General features: G+C 43.9%; 1 protein-coding gene across 2 annotated transcripts in view; it reads right to left on the bottom strand.

The window, feature by feature from the left end:
* Positions 1-3,522: 3,522 nt before the first annotated feature.
* Positions 3,523-20,700, bottom strand: part of ITPRID1 (ITPR interacting domain containing 1) — a 62,484-nt gene continuing 45,306 nt past the window's right edge. For both annotated transcript variants that reach the window (XM_036453830.2, XM_045587232.1), the window contains exons 10-15: positions 12,496-12,578; positions 10,850-12,112; positions 6,315-6,442; positions 5,452-5,563; positions 4,819-4,984; positions 3,523-3,960 (exon numbers count right to left, since the gene is read on the bottom strand). In XM_036453830.2, the coding sequence (XP_036309723.1) occupies positions 3,869-3,960; positions 4,819-4,984; positions 5,452-5,563; positions 6,315-6,442; positions 10,850-12,112; positions 12,496-12,578 (1,844 nt within the window). In that variant the 3' untranslated portion in view covers positions 3,523-3,868. The remainder of the gene's footprint in view (positions 3,961-4,818; positions 4,985-5,451; positions 5,564-6,314; positions 6,443-10,849; positions 12,113-12,495; positions 12,579-20,700) is intronic.

Here is a 20,700-nt window from a genome sequence, read left to right as displayed (position 1 = left end):
CTAATGCAAATGCTGTTTTTCTACAGATGCCTTATTGTTCCTTTTCCAAATATAGCACTGCAGACTGTAGTTGGTTTGTGATGTAGGAAAACCATTTGGCTGCTGTGAGGCAGGAAATTGGTGTGGAGTTGACAGACAAATGTGTAGCCCGTGCTTTACTTTGATAGTGCTATTTGGAATGAAAAGCAAGTTTTGATGCTAAATTAGAATACCATTTCTATAAGGACTAATTATATAAGAGTAGTCTACATTTTTCATTATTAATAGATTGTTCTCTTGTGACCAGTGATGTATGGCTTGTTTGAGGTACTGAAGGTTAATAGGGGTTCGGATATTTTGGCTAGTGTCTTTTTCTGGGACAATTCATGAGAAGTTTTCTGCTAAATATAAATTGACCTTGCTTTTTGTTTATGATGAAAAGAAGAGGAGATAAAGAGAATAAAATAAATCTATTACAGTTTGAGTGCTGCCCATATCACTCTAGTTGGTCTTTCTGCATCCTTTCCTGCCTGGAGTCAACCACACAAAAGGCATTCTTATAGGATGTCAGTATGCATCACATCCTGTCACTGTCCAACTTCAAACCCTTCAATGGCTTCTCATTACATTCAAAATAAAACCCAACTCCCAGCCATGGCTAGAGCCCCTATTGGACCTGGTCCCTCCTTCCTCCTTCCTCCACTGGCTCCAGCCTCACCTTCTCTCTGGGCAAATCCAGTCCCAGCAAATCCAGGTGATGGCCTTGCCCTCCCCTCTCAGGAGACACTCTGACTCAGGTGTTTGCTTGCTTGCCTTATTTGTTTTTAGCACTTTGCTGAGATATAATTTACATACACTGTAATGAAAGTGAACAATTTAATGGTTTTTAGTGTATGTTCAGAATTGTGTAATCATCACCGCAATCTAATTTCCGGATATTTTCATCGCCCCCAAAAGAAATCTTGTACCATCATTAGCAGTCACGTCCATCCCCCTGCCTCATTGTCTAGCCCTAGACAAATGCCAATCTATGTTCTGTCTCTACAAATTTGATTATTCTGGACATTTTATATCAATGAGACCATAAAATGTATGGTCTTTGGTGGCTGGCTTCCCTGCAACCAAGGGACAACTCCTCTAACTTAAAAGGAGGTGAATTCTGAAGCAAAAGTGAGAACATTATTACTTAGGTTGCATTCACTTTATTAAAGACTTGCCATGTTGTCCTAATAATTTTTTTCTCAATGTCTCCACTGCCTGGTGAAACTGATGATCCCAGACTCAAAAACCTTGCTGTCTATGGGGAGTTTCTGAAAGGTATAAACAAAGAAGTAACATGAAGAGATTCTTAGCTATGTATGTCTTCCTCCCCAAACTAAAAATTCCTTAGTGGACTAAACTATGTCTTATTTATGTATACCCAATGTTTATTGGTGTTGATATATTAATTAATTATTTTGTCCATTCACTCATCAAATTCTTTTTTGTTTTAGGCCTGTGGATAAAATATGGAAAGATGATGACAGGCAAGTCTCTTCCCCACAAAGTTTATATTCTCAGAAGGGATACAGCCACTGAACAAGTAAACAAATAAGGCAATAAAAATCCACGTAATGAATGCTATGAAGAAAACAAAGCAAGGTAAGTGGGCAGAAAATAAATAGAAATGTATGCAGGAAGAAGCCCCATTTTGCATAGGGTTGTTAAGGGAAGCTTTTCTGAAGGGTGGCATTTGAAGACATCTGAATGAGAAGATTACAGCCATATGAATATTTGGGGAAAGTGGGATAGCAAATGCAAAGAAGGAACAGCACCAACAATGTCCCTGAAGTAAAAATGTCCTAAGGTGATCAGGAATCAGCAAGAAGATCCAAGAAATTGAATCACAGTAAGAGAGAGACAGAAAGGGAGAGAGCAGTATGATATGAGGTCACAGAGGAATGCAGGGTGGGGTTGTATAGAGCTTTGTAGATCTTGGTAGGGAGTCGGGATTTAATTATAAACGTACTAAGAAGTCACTGGAGAGTCTTATGTGGGAGAGCAAAGTATCTGATTTATGTTTTTAAAAGACCACTCAGAATTATTATGATACTCCATTCTGAGCATAAATGTCTTGGTTAGGTGGATTGAGTGTTGTACCACACAGCATGGGAAAGCATTCCATTCAGCCCTATCTCTGGAATGCCATCCTGACCTAAGAGGTCTCAATAAATCTCTTTGAAGGGAAAAGTTCCTTTGAGTGACAATTCCTGTTGGATGATGTCCCGTGCTGTTGGCACGAGTTTATAAAACACTTTTCCTTCAAACCATCTCAGACCTGGTAATCCAGGAGGATTCAGGTACTGCATCTTCATTGCTGTCATCATAAACAGTTGCATCTGGTTGCTGGGGAGCCAGCCACGTGAATCTGTGTTCCGTTCCAATGGTAACTGGAACATCAGTTTCTATTATGTCCTGACAGACAAATGATTAATTAGCACAATCAGCATCTCTCCTTGAAAATGGCCATGGATCAGTGTGTTCCTCTCCATCATGTAATTGAATCAAGGCCCACACACCTGTTTCCACTTCCTTTAAACAAACACCTGCCCAATAACCAACACAAAGCGATATTAAATCCCAACCTGCCTTGTGCATAAGTACATCTTTCAACTTGACCTAAGTGATGCTGAAAGCTAGGAAAGCACAGGCCTCAGAGAAGACGACTGCCTGATCCTCACATGTAATCAGAGCGTCTGCAGTTGTGGCGTGGCTGTGCTGCAGAGTCAGGCCAGCCCAGGCTCAGGCCTGGTTTTCCAGTTGTGTGACATTGAGTAAGCCACTTAGTCACTAAAAGTTCCTGATTCCTTATCTTTAAAATAGGGATGATGATGCTTACCATGTTTGTTGTTCTTCTATATGACTCACATTTAGCATTTTTACTATAATATGAATATTAACATCACTTCAAGTTAGCAAATTTCAGTTCTGATTAAGATAGAGTAAGTGCTCTTTCCTTTCTTTACCACTGATTATAAGGAAAAGTCCTATTCAGTATATGCAGAGCAACTCCCTGAAGACTCTTAAAAGTATGTAATAGCAAGTCAACTGGGGAATAAAATAAAAAACTCAAAAAAACAGCTCCTAGAGATGAGTTTCTTTCCTCCATATTTTCTGGCTTACATTCTAGGGCAGCCTGAATCTTGAAGCTGTGAAAGAGAAAAATAATAATGCAAGAAAAATTCTCTCTCTTGGGCTAGAGGGTTGGGGAAGGAGTTGATGGGAAAAGAGATCTTTCTCCTCTAAGCCCTACCTTCAGCATGCCCAAGGAAGTGGCATCCCCAAGGCAGTGGCAATGACAGCAGCAGTGAAGGTGGCATTAGGTGTAGAAACTCCAGCAATAGGGAATCTGCAGGCAATTGTTTTGCTGCTTTTCCCTGAGGTAGACCCAGTTTCAGGAAGTTCATTATCGTGCATGGATGCTAAAACCAGGGTTCTGTAGGCAGAGCCAGGAAAAGGAACCCGTAGGAGTCAGAGAAGGCGGGGGGATTCACAGACAGGAGATAGCAAGAGAAAGGGATCCTTTCAATCTCTTTATAAAGGATTGGACGCATCATGACCTAGGAGGCATAGAACTCGATCATAAGCAACATAATGAGGCGTTGAGGACTGAACAGGATAGACCACCACCCAGTAAAAATGGAGAAGGCTTGTTCTGAAGAGAAATGCACATCAAAACTCTTCCAGCCCCAGATCCAGAGTCACTTTCATATCTTTAGGCCATTTGTCACAGCAGCACCCCACTTCTCAGAACCAAAATCTGGGGCTGCCATCTTAGAACATCACCAGCCAGGTGGCTCACACAACAGAGGTTCACTTGTTCAGAGTTCCAGAGGCCAGGAGTCCAAGATCAACGTGCCAGCGGGCCTGGTTTCTGCTGAGGACTCTCTTCCTGGCTCGTAGAGGGCTCCCTCTTCTCTGGGTCTTCGCATGGCCCTTCCCCTGTGCAAATGGGAAGACAGGGGTCTCTGGTGTGGCTTCTTCTTTGTATAAAGACACCTGTCTTGTTGGGTTAGGGTCCCACCTTTGTGACCACATTTAACCTTAATTATCTCCTTCAACACTCTAGCTCCCAATGCCATTCTTGTACATGGGGTCTAGGGCTTCAAGATATAAAATCTTTTTTGGGCAGGTGGCAGTAGACACAATTCAGTCCGTAACATGTGTCGTTACAAAGAGAATGTTATATGATGTAGTGGACTGTGACTTTTCGTAGATGTAGATGTGTCTCACTTTGAGCATAATGAAGAGAAATCCCAGGACATAACATTGTTTTATACAAAGCAAAGCAGTTCTCTTTATTTCAATAAAATGTTGACTAAATTCTGCAGGATGTTATCCAATGAGCCTGTGGTAAAATTGGTTTCACTATATGACGTTTTGCTTAAAGTCCCAGAACCTATTGATGATAAGTGAGGACTTACTGTATACATGTTGGCCAGGACAGATTATCTGTGCCAAGCACATAGTAGGTGTTCACTTATCCCGTATTGAATGGAAATGAAAAGATTCTGAGTTCCTCCTGGGTATAGCCATGGAGTAGAATATTTTAAAATAAAAAAAGGCCCATGAAAGGCTGACAGACACTTCTCCTTGGGGAAAGTTGAGAAGGGCTGCTCTGGCTAGAATGTGCTCTTACATTTTGTAGGAGGGCCATCTAGAGGGAGACACTGGTGTCCCTCTCTCAGCAGGACAGTTTGACCAAGGGGCTGGACCTAACTCTTCCCGGGCTGGAGGAGACACCCCAGGGCGGCTCTCCCAGGTGGGGGTGGGCGAGGAAGGCAGCCAGATGGGTCCTACCTGAGCAGGGAGTCTGCTGGCCATCGTCCGGAGGAAAGGCAGCTTCAGGGGCCATGGCTGGGTGGATGTGGGCATGTGAAATCTGGCCATTCTTTTCTTCTGTCCAGTCAAAAGAGTGCGGGTTTGTATCGTATGCAAGTGGTTCTCCTGTGAGAAGATCAAGCTGCTAAAAGGAAAACAGAGATAGAAAGAGTGGACAAGGTACCTTATTTACACCAAACAGCTAACGCAGATTGTGGGAAGACACTTGCGGGAGGTGAATTCTCTAGTGTGAGCTTGGCCAGCAGCAGATTCTGGCAGTGACTCAGTCCATGTTTGGTCCAAAGCTGCGTTTCTTGTTCTCATTTGGAAAATGGGCTAATAACATTTATCTGGAATTTACAGGGCAGCGTGAAAGACTGGCACAGGAGTTAGGGGACCCGAGTTCTCATCCTGAATCACCCCCCAGCCCGCCACGTGATCTAGAGCAGAGCTCTGTATTTCTCTGGACTTCAGTGTCTTTACATTGAAATTGAGGGTGCTGGCACCCAACCCTGGAATCTGAAATGACTGCACAATCAGTTTTCTCACGGAATGCACCCTCCTATGGGGGGCAGGACACAGTCCAGCCCCCTCTTCCCCCTCGCGCCATACCAACAGGATCTCTTGTCTGATCTGTCGAGCCCGGTCGCCTAACTGCAACTCCAGCTCCTCCACCTGCTGCCGCAGGGCCTTGCGTAAGGTTTGCAGTTGCTCGGCCTCCTTCCTGCGGGCAAATTATAGAAAACCAAATTCCACAGCCGCCTCCACCCAAGGGCCATCTCCCGGCGCTCCTCCGAAAATGTAGGCCATGTCTTTGCTATTTCTTACAGGAGAACGTCACCTTCTTTATTTGTATCAGTTGCAGACACGGGCCCATTACTAGGGCAGATTTTCTTTTTTTCTTTTTAAAGAACTCTACTGCAGAATAATTTACATACCATGAAGTTTACCTATGTTAAGAGTACAACTCAATGATTTTTATGGAATTTGCTAAGCTGTGTAACTGGCAACATCCAGGTTTGGGACACTTCCATCTTCCATAAGAACCGTCATGACCTTATGTACTGCTAATCCCTAGTCCCGCAACTTCTCATCTACATTTGGATCACATACTTTTAATCTATGTGAAAATAATGCAGATTTTCAAAACCCCCAAAACTCTGACATCTGCAATTACATGAGTCCCACTGGCATTGATGAGAGATGTCCTACTGGCTAGCCCTCTCTTCCCAGCTGCTGCCCGCATTCTGACCTAAGAGAGCCGTGGCCATCAAGGGTGCGTGTTGCTGTCTGGCAAATAGCCCTCACAGACTCCTACTTAGAAAAGGAGAAGAAAAACGTGAGAGCCAGGGGAAGCTGGCCAATTTCTCAGCAGCCCTGCTCCAGCCCCGATTTCTCATCGGTCCTGCCCTGATTATCTTTCAGCTTCAGGCGTGGGGTTGGTACTTACTCTTGTGGCTCCCTCAGATAGTTACCTCTCCTCGTCGGACATGTCCCTGGAAAAGAGGGCCTGCTGCCCTGTGAGGTGCTTCTCCACTTCCTCCAAGTGCTCCCGGAAGCCCTGGCAGAGCATCCTCATTGCTTCCATCTCGCGGGCTGTGCCCTGAGAACCAGCAGAGAGAGCTCAGGGGGGAGTCCTGATTCACCGCAGGAGAGTGTCAGGGTGGGGTGCGCCGTCCCACCCGGGTTCACCGCTTTGCCCCACTGCTGATGTGCAGGGAAGAGAAGAGGGAAGGCCAGCCTTGGGCTTCTCCCGGCAGCTGGAGGCAGTGCATGGCTGGGACAGGAGGGTAGAAGCTGTTGGATGGCCCTGGACATTCTGTCCAGGAGATGGGAAGGCAGTCTGGAGGACTAGGTGATACCGGGATGGGAGAGCATAGATCAGGGGTGGGGAACCTTTCGTCTGCCAAGGGCCATTTGGATATTTACAACATCGTTTTCAGGCCATACAAAATTATCAACTTAAAAATTAGCCTGCCAAATTTGGTCAAACATTTAATGAACTCACCCTTAACGCCTTGGCAGGGCCAGACCAACGGATTTCTTGGGCCTTATATGGCCCATGGGCAGAACATTGCCCACCCACGTGGTAGTTGGAGGGGAGGAAGGCAAAGGGCTAGAGTATGAGCTTGCGTTTAGAAAAGTGGAGTCTTTCTCATTTCACTTTGTTGCTGAGTACTGCCTTGCTCTGAGTCTCTATAATTGAACACATCTGTTCAGATGGTTATGTTTAATTATAGAGTTTTCTAAGAAAATTTTTGTTTGTCTTAGCTTGGCTTCACCACAGTCCCTGGTGATTGAAAACCGAGGACCTTCGCCAGCCAGCTAAGAAGGCCATCCACAATGAGGCAGGCACAGGTGGGCAATCCATCCCCACACGAAGTGGAATCTAGGATTGGACTGTCCCCCCAATCCTGTTCTCATTACTCCTGATGGGAATCATCCTTTACATCTTACTTTCTCTGCATGTCTGTGCTTTTGCGTTGGTACCTTCTTAGAGCTACCAAGCCCAGTCCATTAGTCAGACATTCTGCTGGTTTGCTGAGTTCTTACCGGCTATCTCTGGTTTTCCAGCCCAGGTTGGACCGTGCTTCGAATGGGTCCATAACCCAAAACCCCAGCACCCCTATCCATCTGACTTTGGGTGCTGCAAATGCTAGTTGGAGCCTAATGCTCTCTCCACCAGGCCGTGGGTTTGGACCCCCTTCCTGATTGACGTGGCAGAGGCTGCTAGTTGCCTACTCACTATCTTTCTCCCCTTTATCCTTACTAACAAATTCTAATAGATTAGGGGAAGCAATGTGTCTAAGTAAGAAACTCTGTTTCCCAGAATTCCTGGCATGTACCATGTTTCCCCGAAAATAAAACATCCTCCAAAAATAAGACCTAGCGCATGGAAAGATAAGACATCCCCTGAAAATAAGACCTAGCACAACTTTGGGAGAAAAAAATAATATAAGACACTGTCTTATTTTCGGGGAAACAGGATAGATAGCAATGAGGTGGAAGTGGAGAGCATGGAGCTGGGATTCTGGGAAGCCCTTTAAAGAAACTGAGTTCTCAGGCAGGTGTCTTTTAACCTTTTCTTCTTCCTTCCATGGACACTGTCTTATAGCTCTACTACTTCCTCCCAGACCTGCTTCTAAGAAGTCCCAGATTCTTACCTTCTCCTCAAAACCACATGGCCAAGATCCTGGCAGCCCAATGGCTATTTTTTTTTCTTATCTGAATTGTCATAATGAAAATATTTTCCTAAGAATGATATTTTTATATTGGAGAGTTGGGTTCGATTCTTTTCTATCTTCTAAATATTATGCCCAATAACGTGTTTTGTGTAGCAAACTCCCCTTTTGCTTCAGTGTGAATGCATCCGAGGAGTGTTTGAAGCATTACTGTGTTGGCAAGTGTTTGAAATGTGACTACAATTGTGGCTGTTCAAATCAGAAAACGTCTTAGAGACTATGAAGGACTTTCAAAGATCAAGTATCATGAAAAAATGGCTAACTTGTCCGAGGTAAAAAACGACAGTCAGATTTCAAAGCCAAGCCTCCCAGTTCATTTCTGTTCTGAGTCACAGTAGGGACTACAGTGTGGCTGGCCACACGGAGAAGTTATTTGTCCTTTGAGAGCAAGCTGAGGAGAACTACTGGATTCCTATAAGGGGACTATGTTCTATGGACAGTGAGGCCATGGACATGAGAATATGGCACTCAAGTAGGCTGAACATTGTAATCATTGACTTTTAGATTTCATTTGGTTTTTTGAGTTTTTGTGATTGGAAAGTATAGGGGCTGGGATAGATGGCCTATGGCTCCCTGTGTAGGGAATGACAAGGAAAATTCTGAAACACTGCCATCTTCTGGTCATTTGGAAACACTAAATAGACATTTGGCTCTAGAACAAGTATTGAAGAATTATAGTTGCAGAAAAAAAAGAAACCTTAAACACAAAATAAAATAAAAAAGTGGAAGGGGCCGAAACAGGTTTGGCTCAGTGGTAGAGCGTCGGTCTGCAGACTGAAAGGTCCCAGGTTTGATTCCGGTCAAGGGCATGTACCTTGGTTGCGGGCACATCCCTGGTAGGGGGTGTGCAAGAGGCAGCTGATTGGTGTTTCCCTCTCATCGACGTTTCTAGCTCTCTATCTCTCTCCCTTCCTCTCTGTAAAAAATCAATAAAAAACATATTTTTTTAAAAAGTGGAAGGGACTGTTTTGAACTCTCTTTTGCAATATAAGATCTGGGTAGACATATTGATAATACAACATCCCCTGAAAACAATGAACTTTTGAAATGGCTCATAGTACCTTTTACTAGGTAAATGGTGTATGCTTTTCTTTTTCTTTAAATCTAAGTCATGAACATTAAAAAAGAATTTTCTAATATCCAAAAATCTAATTTCCAATACACCTTATTTCCTTTTCTGGAAAATTAAAAAACAAAAAAAACAAATCATTGTGAAGAATTCACTTATATATAATAATTTAATTATATCAGTAAACCATTATCTTAGGTAATGCATAAGACCTCACAAATGGCATTCACCGACCTAGTGTTTCTCTGCACTATTCCATCCTTCTATGTAAAGGGGGGAGAGTGTTTTTGTGAGCTTTTAACCTGAAATGCTCTTAATTTCCACATCTTTTTGGAACTCCCATTGTCATGTCAGAGATGGTACCTGTCACTGCCTATAATTTTCACTTGGTCCAAGACCTATACTCTAGATAACTTTTTCACTGATCATTAATTTTTCTACCTACCCTTATCTAGCACCTAGCATCTAACTTAGAGCCATTTTTTCTCCAGAATATTTTCCAGGCCTTACACACTGAGGCTTGCTCACCATAGTTGCTTTGTCTCTTTGTTCTTGAGTTTGTTCTTTAGTTTATTTAAGTAGCCTCTTCTGATAGGTGAATGAAATATATTAGTTTCACTTGCTTTTCTCTCTCTGTATGTGTGAGTGTGTGTACACCTGCCCAGGAGTACAAATATGCACAGGTATGTGTGTTTTGATTGTTTCCTTTGAGTGTGTGTTTGTGGTTCCTTCAATTTAGATTCAGAGAAATAAATGCATTGTCTCTAGTAAAACCCATGAAGTATGCATTTCAGCAGGTGTATAGTGCAAAATCAATTTGATATAAAAGTACAATTTTTTTAATAATTGCAAATTTTAAGAGGAGAGTATGCTGAGTCAATGTGAGATGAGGTACCAGAAGACAAGGATGGTGACAGGCATACTCATCCGAACTCCTGTTCATTTAAAACCTATACGAAAGTCTGATGATGCAAACCCCTGTATTTGCTGTGGAAGTGCAATATATCATAGACTCCAATCAGGTGGAACATCTATTTCCAGAGGCCAGATCTCCCCACACAGTTAAGGAGACTCTGAAAAGGTTCAGCAAAACTAAAGGTTTCATGCAAGATTATACAGCTACATGAATGTAAGACAGAGAACTGGTTCGTCAGACTGAACTGAAGATGGCGTTCAGATGCATTCATACTTATCACCTTAATTATCAAGTGAATAATGCAAGGGTTCCACAGCCCTCTGTAAAGTGGGAATTAATCAGAAGGTTGGCCTTCTTTACTTCACAAGGTAATGCCAAGTATGAAATAAAAGGAAATTTGTGCCGAAACCGGTTTGGCTCAGTGGATAGTCAGCCTGCAGACTGAAAGGTCCCAGGTTCGATTCCGGTCAAGGGCATGTACCTTGGTTGCTGGCACATCCCCAGTAGGGGGTGTGCAAGAGGCAGCTAATCGATGATTCTCTCATCGATGTTTCTAACTCTCTATCCCTCTCTCTTCCTCTCTGTAAAAAATCAGTAAAATAAAAAATAAAAAAGAAATTTGTGAGAAGATACCATAGATCACACAGCACTCTGCAAATACTACTCCTGATCTGCAACAAGAAGGTGTGCCCTGAGCTTGCATTCACAAAGGGAGGCCAGACATCATCCCAGAGGGGTGTGTGTGCCTCGCCCGCCTCCCGACCTGCAGAGGTAAGTACTTACAGAGCACAGCTCCTGCAGCGCAGTGCCCTGAAGGGCTTCCAGCATCTTCAGGAACTGGGCTTCTGGGTGCCTGTGTGAGCACGGGCCATGCCTGCAGCCCCAGTGGCGGTGGGGATGGTGATGACAGCAGTCACAGCAGGGGGCAGGTGCAGCATGGCAGATGTCCTCTGCACAGGGACTAGGGAAGCCCGTGTCTAGAGAGACAGATCTGGTGAGGGGCTGGGCTTTGTTTTCTGGAGCTGAACAGTGATGCCAGCACCTGTGCTCACACAAGTAAGTCTGAACAGAGACATCCCTGAACTGCCTGGCTTCGGTCCCCAGGACAGGGTCTGTTGTGCTAACAGGGTCACACACAGTGCATTCTAAAGTTGTTCTTCTAGAATAAGTCCCCAAGGCCGCGGCATTCTGAGCAGCTGACACCAGGTTGCAGGACATCTGGGTTGTCATAGACTCGGAGCTGACAGCACTTGAATCAGCATTTGAAGAAAGGGTTCCCATCTCAGATTCTGCCTTGGGTGGTATGTGACCCCAAGCACTACACGTTGGCTTCATTTGGGGAGTGGTATCTCCAGACAGCTTTTCAGGATGGGGAATGGACTTCTCAGGCATTTGAATAAGGTCAACTAGACAGGGCGTGATGTCACTGGGCTTGGGAACACTCTGTGTCCGGAAGGTGTTGTTGATGTCAGCACAGAGATGACTGCCTTCCACTCCTCTTGAGGCCTCAGAGTCAAGATGAAGGAACTCATCTTGAGGGTGACCCACTCCAGGTGAACTCTGAGGCTCACAGTGGAGGCTCTGCACACACAGGCCCCCTGCTCCCTCCAGCCTCTGGAACCCATCCTTCCCTTCTGTGAGGTGGGTCACCATACACGCCAGCGGATCGTCACATCTGGAGGCCATCATGCCAACACTGGCCTCACGTTGGGTGCAGGTCACGGGCGGGGGCAGCCTCTGATGGCTGTCTTTTCTGGGGTGTTCTCCCCCACTGCTGGCCATGTCCAGGGTCATATTTGAGGCCAACTGTTCTAGGTGTCCCCCGGTGGCTTCCAGCTCAGACTCTTTCTCCACCACAGCTGTTGAAGACTTGTCCTCTAAGATACTCCAGTCTTGACTAGAAGAAGCTGTGCTCACTGCACTCTTAGAGTCAGACTCGCCTGCCTCTGGCTGGCAGTCCTGGAGTGGCCCTGAGTGCTGGCTCTGATCCCTGGGCTTTCTCCTTCCACTCTCTGCAGGACTCGGGCCTCCAGTCAAGGAGGGCATCTGTGGGAGAAACCAGGATAAAGGGAAAGGGGTCAGGAAGTGGGGGAGGTGCTAGGTGTAAGAAGTGCTTTCTTTTTTTCCTTGTCATTACCATTGAGTCAGGAGATAAAGGTTACACACTCACTCGGTTTTTGTCAGTTTACTACTTTAACTGGGACCTTCTTCCTATGAGGCTCAGCTTCTTTGTTTAATAAAACCTAAAGAAACTAAAAGGGAAAGAAATTCTGAGCTTTCTGGCTCCTCGTTTAATGTCCCCTGTCTCTTAGGTGCCTGTGGCTCATGCCTTCTAAGCTTTGGGTGCCTTTCCCAATTGTGGCAGCACATTTCAATCTCGTCTGTCTGTCTGTCCTTCAATCCTCTTCCAGCCCCGACTCAGCCCCTACCTGTGGGGCTGGTGGGTCCGGTGGCTCCTCCAGAAACCCGCTGCTGTCAGACTGGCAGCTGTTTGCTCTGCTCACCGTGGCACCTGCCGAGAGAAGTGAGGAGGCCCGGTGAGTAGAGTGAGAACAGGGTGACAGCACTGGGCTCAAAGCCTCCATGTGGCCGACATGCTGTAGATCCTCAATAAACGCCCGCTGCGTGGAAGTGTAAATGAACGAGGCGATTCCAAGATTTTTCCCCTCAACTGTCAGAGGCCCACGCATTGCCTTCCTAATACAAGGAGTAAAACGGGAAACAAAGACAGAGGAACTAACGTCTCTCAGCACTAAATAACAATATGAGTGTGAAATGCATCATTACTAAAGGGAAGAAAATCCAGAAGGAAACACTTATGTCTTAAATGTCACGCTAACAAAACATAACACCCCAGATCTATACATCTGCGTACATACATACATATTGCACTGAACGGATTATTTGTGTCCCTCCTCCCATTCATATGATGAAATTCTAACCCCCGTGGTGATAGCATTAGGAGTTGGTGCCTTTGGGAGGTTATCGTTAATGAGGTCGGAGCTCTTATGACCCCAGAAAGCTCTCCTTCCCCTTGTCCCATGTGAGGACACAGAGAGAAGATGAGCCCCTATGAACCAGGAGGCTGACTTTCTTTCACCAGACACTGAATCTGCTCATGCCATGATCTTGGACTTCCAGCCTCCAGAACTGAGATATATAAATTTCTGTTGCTTACAAGTCACCTGGTTTATGGAATACACTGCAACAGCAGCCCCAATGGACTCAGATATAGAGATTCTTTTCCTTTGATCTAAATGTTGGGTAAGAACTCTTTACAAACCTCATCTGGACTCTAATTATAGGACAAGTCAGTGTCATGTTTTAGAATGTTGCTCTGGCCATTTCGAGAGGCTGGAAAGGGCAGAGAAGAATGATGTTGCATGTGGGCAGGTAACGAAGGTAAGCATGAGCATCTTAAAATTCTGCATTTGTAACTTCTTCTTAATGGGTGAAGGAAATGGGAGGTCACTAGGGAGTCACCCTGCTAATGGTTAAACTGTAGGATTTCTTTTCTCTTCTTAATGGGAAATGCTTCCCTTTCCACTACTTTATGGGCTAGTGGAGAAAGTCTCCAGGGAAGAGGGTGTTTGGAATGGAGGTTCCTTATCATGCAAAAAGCAGGAGGAGGAGGAGTCTTATGTGTCCTGGAAGAAGACTGGGGGGTGGGTTGAAAGGAAAAGGCTGCTCATTGGTGGGTGTGGTGCTTGGATGTGTGGTGCCTGGGTGAGAAGTAGGGAAATTGCCTTGGCTTGAAGAACAGCTGCTGCAGAAGAATTCAGAGGAAAAAACACAAACACTCCAGCCTCCTTTTGTGTTCTAGGTCCAGCCTTCAAGGCCAGTTGTGCTAACAAGGGTGGAGCCTCCTCTCCTTGCAGGACTTTCCTCCAGCCTCGCCAGCCATGTGTCTGAGCAAAGACCGCTGGGAGAGACATGGTCCCATGGAGAGACATGGAAGTCCAAGATCAAAGTACCAGCAGATTCAGTATTTGGTGAAAGTCAGCTTTCTGGTTCACAGGCACTCATGAGGTCCCAGAGGTGGCCCACCAGCCCAAACCCCAGCTATACCTCCTACCCCCTGAGGTCAATGTAAATAGGAAAAAGCTTAGATTTGTAGAATTAAAATTTAGAAACTTCACATTTATGAATTCCCTTCAAGCAAAATGAAAGACTAAAACTCAGAGGATATACATTTTTTAAATACTGAATCTTAGGGATATAAAAGAAATTTAAGCCAAATTTTAAGAAAACAATGTTCTTGGAAATAGCTATTACTTCTTATTGCATAATTAAGGGTAAAACATAGAAAATATTTACTACTCATAGACCTAAATAAGACCTCTGCTTCTGGCAAGCTGGAGTAATAAAAACCAGATTTCCCTACCTCCTGAAATAACTAAAAAACTGGACAAAGTATATGAAAGCATGGTTTTAAGGAAATGGACATCTGGTCATTAAAGATGGCAGACCCTGAGAGGCAGGAACAAATCACTCCCTACCTTGAGAGAGTTCACAGGCCAGGCCGCACGTAGAGTGAATCAGACCCTGGCAGACTCCCTGGGTTAAGGAGACAGAACTGAGTCTGGAGAGACTGAGCCAGCAGGAGTCCACAGAGTTGGGTGGGAGAGAGGAGAAAGCTGCACAAAGAGAGAACTCGAGGGTCCCTCTTGAGTCTTCAGCCAAATACTAATCAGCTCATGCATGCAAGAAAACTCAGAAGACCATGGAAAGGAGCATTGGAAAGGATTCGAAGATGTAATGCCCAACACTCCCCCAGACCTGGAACAATGCATGTTCTCACCGCCAGCTTCCAAAACCTAATTCACAGAGCATTGGCAGGATAGAGTACTCAGATGGGTCTTGACTTTGGGGAAGATAAGATGGCATCTGGTAAGAGTCATGCAAGTAGGACCAGCACCCCCAGGCCAACACAGCCCAGTTCTTGAAAAAAGCTCAAGACTGGAAGAATTTTAGAATCGTTATCACCTCCAGTGGGATTTTCCCTGAACACTTACTATGCCCAAGGAGCCATAGCTCTTTATGACTCCACTAGACTGGGCCTTGGCATCCCACCTTATGCCTATCAGCCTTTACCCCTCCTAGACCTTATTATTCAAATCCTCCCCTCCTGGGTGTGTTGTATTCCAAAGAACTGCCAAACCCTGCATGAGTTTGTCATGCCCCTTAAGCTGCTGGTTCCCTCTCATGGCAATCCCATAACTTCTCTGTGCAGTAAGCTCCTGAGATCCAGGTAGGCTCCATAACTGTCATCTGGAAAACCTGGAGCCGGATCTGCTCAGTTCAGATTTATTCTCTCCTTCCTACTGGCTGTGCGATCTTGGACATGTCACCATGCTCGCTGAGTTTGTTTCCTCATGGGGAAAAGAATAAACATGGTAATCATATTTTACTTGTGGGATTGCAACGAGGATCGCACCCAATAATATATACACAAATATTTATGCATATGGTAAAATGACATAAAAATGTACACATGTGTATATATACACACACATATACATTTTGCTGTGAAACATCATCTTAATATTTATTAGAACTCAATCACTATTAATATAATTATATTTCATTAGTGAGCATAATTAGTAATAGTAGTGTTAACTAGATTTTACTTCCTTCATACTGGTGGGTCTGACCTAGGAAAGGACCCGTTCACCTTTTGAAACATTTCTGCCTTGGAAGAGATAGATGCCTCGGGCACTTTGTCTGAACTATCACCAGGTGGCAGCCTTACACCAACCACAACCTCTCTCCTGATGGGCTCAGTCTTGCAGGAAAAAACAATGGAAAAGCTGCTAGTGGGAACTGGGTGGGTAATAAAAGCTCCCGAATCCTACAAGCATGTTTTCCACATAACTTAGTCTGAGTTCTGAGGCTCAGGAGGAAAAGCCTAGGGAACTGCAATATAAATGAGAGCTGGGGAACAGAACAGGAGTCTTAGGGGTGTGATGTACGCGGGAGTTGTGTGGAGCCAAAGAAATGGTTCAACCTTAGACTCTTCGGGGTTTACCATCTTCATCTTTTCTTTACTGTTCTGCGTTACCTATTTCTTTGCCAAGTTCCCCTCTCTTCTGTCTCCCAAGGGCAGGAAATTCTGTGACATTACAGATTATGCAAACTCCACTGCCTCCAGAAGCTGGGCGGTAGCCAGTGTGTGAGCAGCTGGATTTAGACAACAGGGAGCAGGGTGGGTTGTCTGCACTTGAGAGTGAGCCACAGTCACTCCACAGGGAGCAAGGTAGGAAGCCAGGATGGTGCCATTCACCATCCAGTACAGGAATCCCTTCCAGAATTTTCCTTATAGAGAGCCATCTAGCTAGGACTTATACACTTGTGTGACATGGACCTACTCCGATGTAGGCAGAACATATACTTTTTTTAGAAAATGATCCTATTAGGAACCAAATCTACTTTAGCGTTTCTCTTTGTTGTCATAGCTCTGCTCCGTGGAGCAATACAGTCAGTCTAACATCCCCCTTTCAAAGCAGCTGTTTCATACCCTCCAAGCCTGTTCTCTCCAGCCTGGCTCTCCCCAGGTCCTTGAAGTGAGCCCTCACGGGGTAGGCCTTCCAGACCATTTGTGTCTTGTACATTTGTGTCTCAAGTAAGCTCTGGCTTAATAATGTCTGCTTAAATCTGCAACTCTAAGTCAAGATGTATTCTGACTAGCACGGAACCGAGGAGACCCTTTCCTACCTCTGGATAGTTAGCTCACTTCCACACATACAGCCTGCCGTCGGGTGAGGCTAGTCAGAACGTATGCCCTGCACTGTGTCCTACCCACACCAGTCTCTGCTTTGACTTCAAGAAATACACGTTTTGCTACTGAAGTCATTCATTTACTTTTCAAAACATTGATTTCAAAGAGGAAGGAAGAGGGAGAGAGAGATAGAAACATCCATGGTGAGAGAGAATCATGGATCGGCTGCCTCCTGCAAGTCCCCCACTGGGGATCAAGCCCACAACCTGGGCATGTGCCCTTGACTGGAATCGAACCTGGGACCTTTCAGTTCACAGGCTGATACTCTATCATCATTTTTTAAGAATAGTGCTGTATCTCTTACCTGCCTGAGAGACAGACCTCCAGCACAGTCAACCAGACTAGTACAAATGCCTTGCCATGGTCATCGTAGTTTTCACATAGCATTGTATCTTTCTATTTTAATTATGATTACTGTGCTTTTTAATAAAAAATGGTTTGGGTAACATCAGCTCACTTAAGCTTAAAGGAAAGATGGACAGAGGATTGGGCACTGTCCTCTGTAATGGTCGTATCTCTTTCATCTCTTAGTCCTATTCATTTAATGAGTCTCTAAAGAACATCTTCATGTCACCCTTCCCCTTACTACTGTTTTATGTTTTGTTTTTTACTGCTTCCAAGTCATTTTAATTTCTGATAAAAGTTATTTTCTGATAAAAGTCATCACCTGCGTTTGATGAGCTTGTCTGTGGACAAAGCCACAGATTAAGGAAAAACAGATGGCAAAGAAAAATACTAAGACTGCCCTTCAATCTCATGTGGGGACAATGGAAAACATCTTCCCCAACGTATTTGTTTTAGAAACACATAATTCACAAGGTATGCCTTCTGAGCAACCAAATAAAGTAAAATGATCTTAAAACAGCTGATTGGCCACTCTTTAAAGGAAAGCTGGCTGCATGAATACATACAATACATTCCACAAATCCTTACCTACTGAGTGCTTACCGTGTGCCGGACAATGTGCTAGGACCTGTGGACACATGGTGAGCTAGACTATACCTCTCCTCTCCAGAAGTTCACAGTCCAGCATTCTGAGAACAAGCTCTGAGGATGGCATTGGCCCTTACAAAGAGTAAATCTGCCTTCATAACAAGAGCTTTGGGCACACTGAAAACAAAGTCCCTTTTTCTGGGGCTCCTCTGAGCATGGTTTTCCTGATGAATGTGTGAACTGGATTCAAATGCTAAAAGCTATTCAGAAAAGAAAGCCTGAATACTGACTACAGGGCGGAAAACACATCAAATTGTTGTATCTATCTTTGGGATGTTCATGATAGCAAAGGGAAGAGTGAAAACAGAGGGAAAAGGACAATTTACAGAGAGTAAAATGGGAACAAAAATAAATTAGAAAACTCTCTCTACCTTTGAGCTCCAGATTATTGCTAGTCTTTTAAAACATTATCATGGCAATGCTCAGAACATAAGGATATACAACTAGACTTGAAGCATGAATCGTGGGCATAAGGTGGACTATTTCAAATTGATTTCAAAAGGAGTTGTACCGTTGGCCTAATTTCAAACCAGCAATTTGAATATCTTTAGTCACACAAAATATACTCCACCGCTTTATGTAATGTTATGGTTCTCTTTTCTGGACTTTGCTCCTACAAAAGAAAAACCAGAAGATGCACATACAGTAACAGATTTTTGAGGCTGAATTCTTTTTTTCTTGGGAGAACATGTTTTTGCCAAGTTTACAACCCACTTGAACTTCTGTCTGTTCTTTGATTTTAGAAACAACTTGAGCTCCTTTTAACATTGGTAAAAATCACAGACTTAGCCATAGATAAAGAAGTCTTAAGAAAGTTTACAGAAAAATTTTTATCACCCCCAAATATCTCTAAATAAAGAACTTTCCTGTTAACTTTCAGTGAAGCTGAATCTGATATATAGTGTTTTAACTTAAGGAGAGATCATTTTATTCTGATTAGGCGTTTATAAACTAATTCTATAAAGGAAAAATATTTTTAAAAAGACATCCTAAGAAAAGCTCCCTCCAATCTTAATCTGTTAAAGAATATGCATTATTTAAACACTTATTTGATCATTTGTTTCCTCAACATATATATTTTTGAGTGTTTCTAAGGTAAATTCTGGTGAAGAGAAATCAGACATTTCTGATATTAAAATGTTGTGTCATAGATTTAAGTTGCTTAAATTTAGCTTTACACATAAAGTTAAAACAAAGAATACATTAGGAACATGTTACACAGAGAACTGGCTAATCAAATGATCATAATGGAAGACTTAGGACTGAGAGCCTGAGGTCTGGATTTGTCATTAATTATCATGGGCACTAGGAATAAACCTCATGGGCCATTTCCCCCTCATATGTAAGGAATGAAGTTTTGCTTAGAAATTTACTCATAAATATTCCATCTTATAATGAAAAAATCTGGTTGCCTAAAAAGAATTATAGCCCCACCTTCACCCCTCAATATCTAACATGAATATGCATATTGGCTCAACATGGTCCACAAAAATCTACAGAGACATGGGAAGAATACCTTGTATGTATTTACAAAGAAAAGAAGCAGAGACTAAACCTATGAAATCACCAGAGGCCTGGTGCATGACATTCATGCACTGGGGTGTGTGTGGGGGGTCCCTCAGCCTGGCCTGTGCCCTCTCGCAGTCCTGGGCCCTGAGAGGTCCTTAGCGCTGCCTTGGAAGTGGGAGAGACTCCTGCCACCGCAGCTGTGCTTGCCAGCCAAGAGCCCGGCTTCTGGCTGAGCGGTGCTCCCCCTGTGGGAGCGCACAGTCCACCAGGGGCAGCTTCCTGCAGTGAGTGTCTGCCCCCTGGTGGTCAGAGTGCATCATAGTGATCTGTCATTCTGCTGTTCAGTCAATTTGCACATTAGCCTTTTATTATATAGGATAATTTGTTCACTATACAGTTAATGAAGGGCGATAATTTGTTCACTATACAGCTAATGAAGGGCAAATGTTTGTTTTTGAAGTAGTCTTATTTCTTAGGAGGCAAGAACTTATATTATTAAGATTACCTTACTATTATAATAGAAACAATAATGATACAATGACAAAAACAAAACTGCCAGTAGGCCAATTCTACATACTTTAAAAAGAAAGTCATTGGATAAAAACAGAACAGCTAAAGTTCATATCATGTTCTATTTTATAAAATGAATTTGAAATTTTATTGGTTAATGAATCAGACCCTGATCTAGGTTAAACCTGTGAGAATGCCATGCAGGTGGGCAAATTGCACATGTGAAGGAAATAGACCATGGCAGATATCATCATTGATGTCTGTGCGGGCACCAGCATTAGACTAGAGTTGGCAGCAGAAGAAACCAATCAAAATCTCAGCTGCTCTGGCTCCGAGCCCCTCTCTAGCCTCTCTTCCCAGGAAGAAGAACCAGCCTCACCTCTGGCTTCAACCCTCCCAGGAAAGGCTAAAAAGATGAAATGCCAACTCTCCTCCCAAGGCGAGGAGAACAGCCCCAGGAAGGTCAGCCAGAGCCTCTTCTAACACCAATCTCCTTGTTGCTCAACCTTTTCTAGAAGCTTATGCTTATCATACAGAATATACTAGACAAGAACTGGCAACTTCCTTCTAACAGGTCCTGAAAAGGGAGACGGGGAGGTGTGATTTCCCCCACGCTATCCATCTTCACATTCCTTTCATATTACCTGAGACTTTGGGCAAAGCACCTAATTTTAATGTGACCTAATTAATGGCCTAATTTCTTAATGTGATCTTCACCTTGAATGATTTTATATTCGCCATTGGCCAGTAATTAAAGGGATAGAGGGAGGAGTGGGGAAAAATGGTGAGGTTAAATGGGGCAAGAATAGGAGATAAAACATGAGATAAAGAGCATCTGAAATGC

The sequence above is a fragment of the Pipistrellus kuhlii genome, unplaced genomic scaffold (assembly GCF_014108245.1).
Source record: "Pipistrellus kuhlii isolate mPipKuh1 unplaced genomic scaffold, mPipKuh1.p scaffold_m20_p_26, whole genome shotgun sequence".
NCBI lineage: Eukaryota > Metazoa > Chordata > Mammalia > Chiroptera > Vespertilionidae > Pipistrellus > Pipistrellus kuhlii.
The sequence above is the reverse complement of the archived record's forward strand: the minus strand, read 5'-3'. Positions and strand labels throughout refer to the sequence as shown.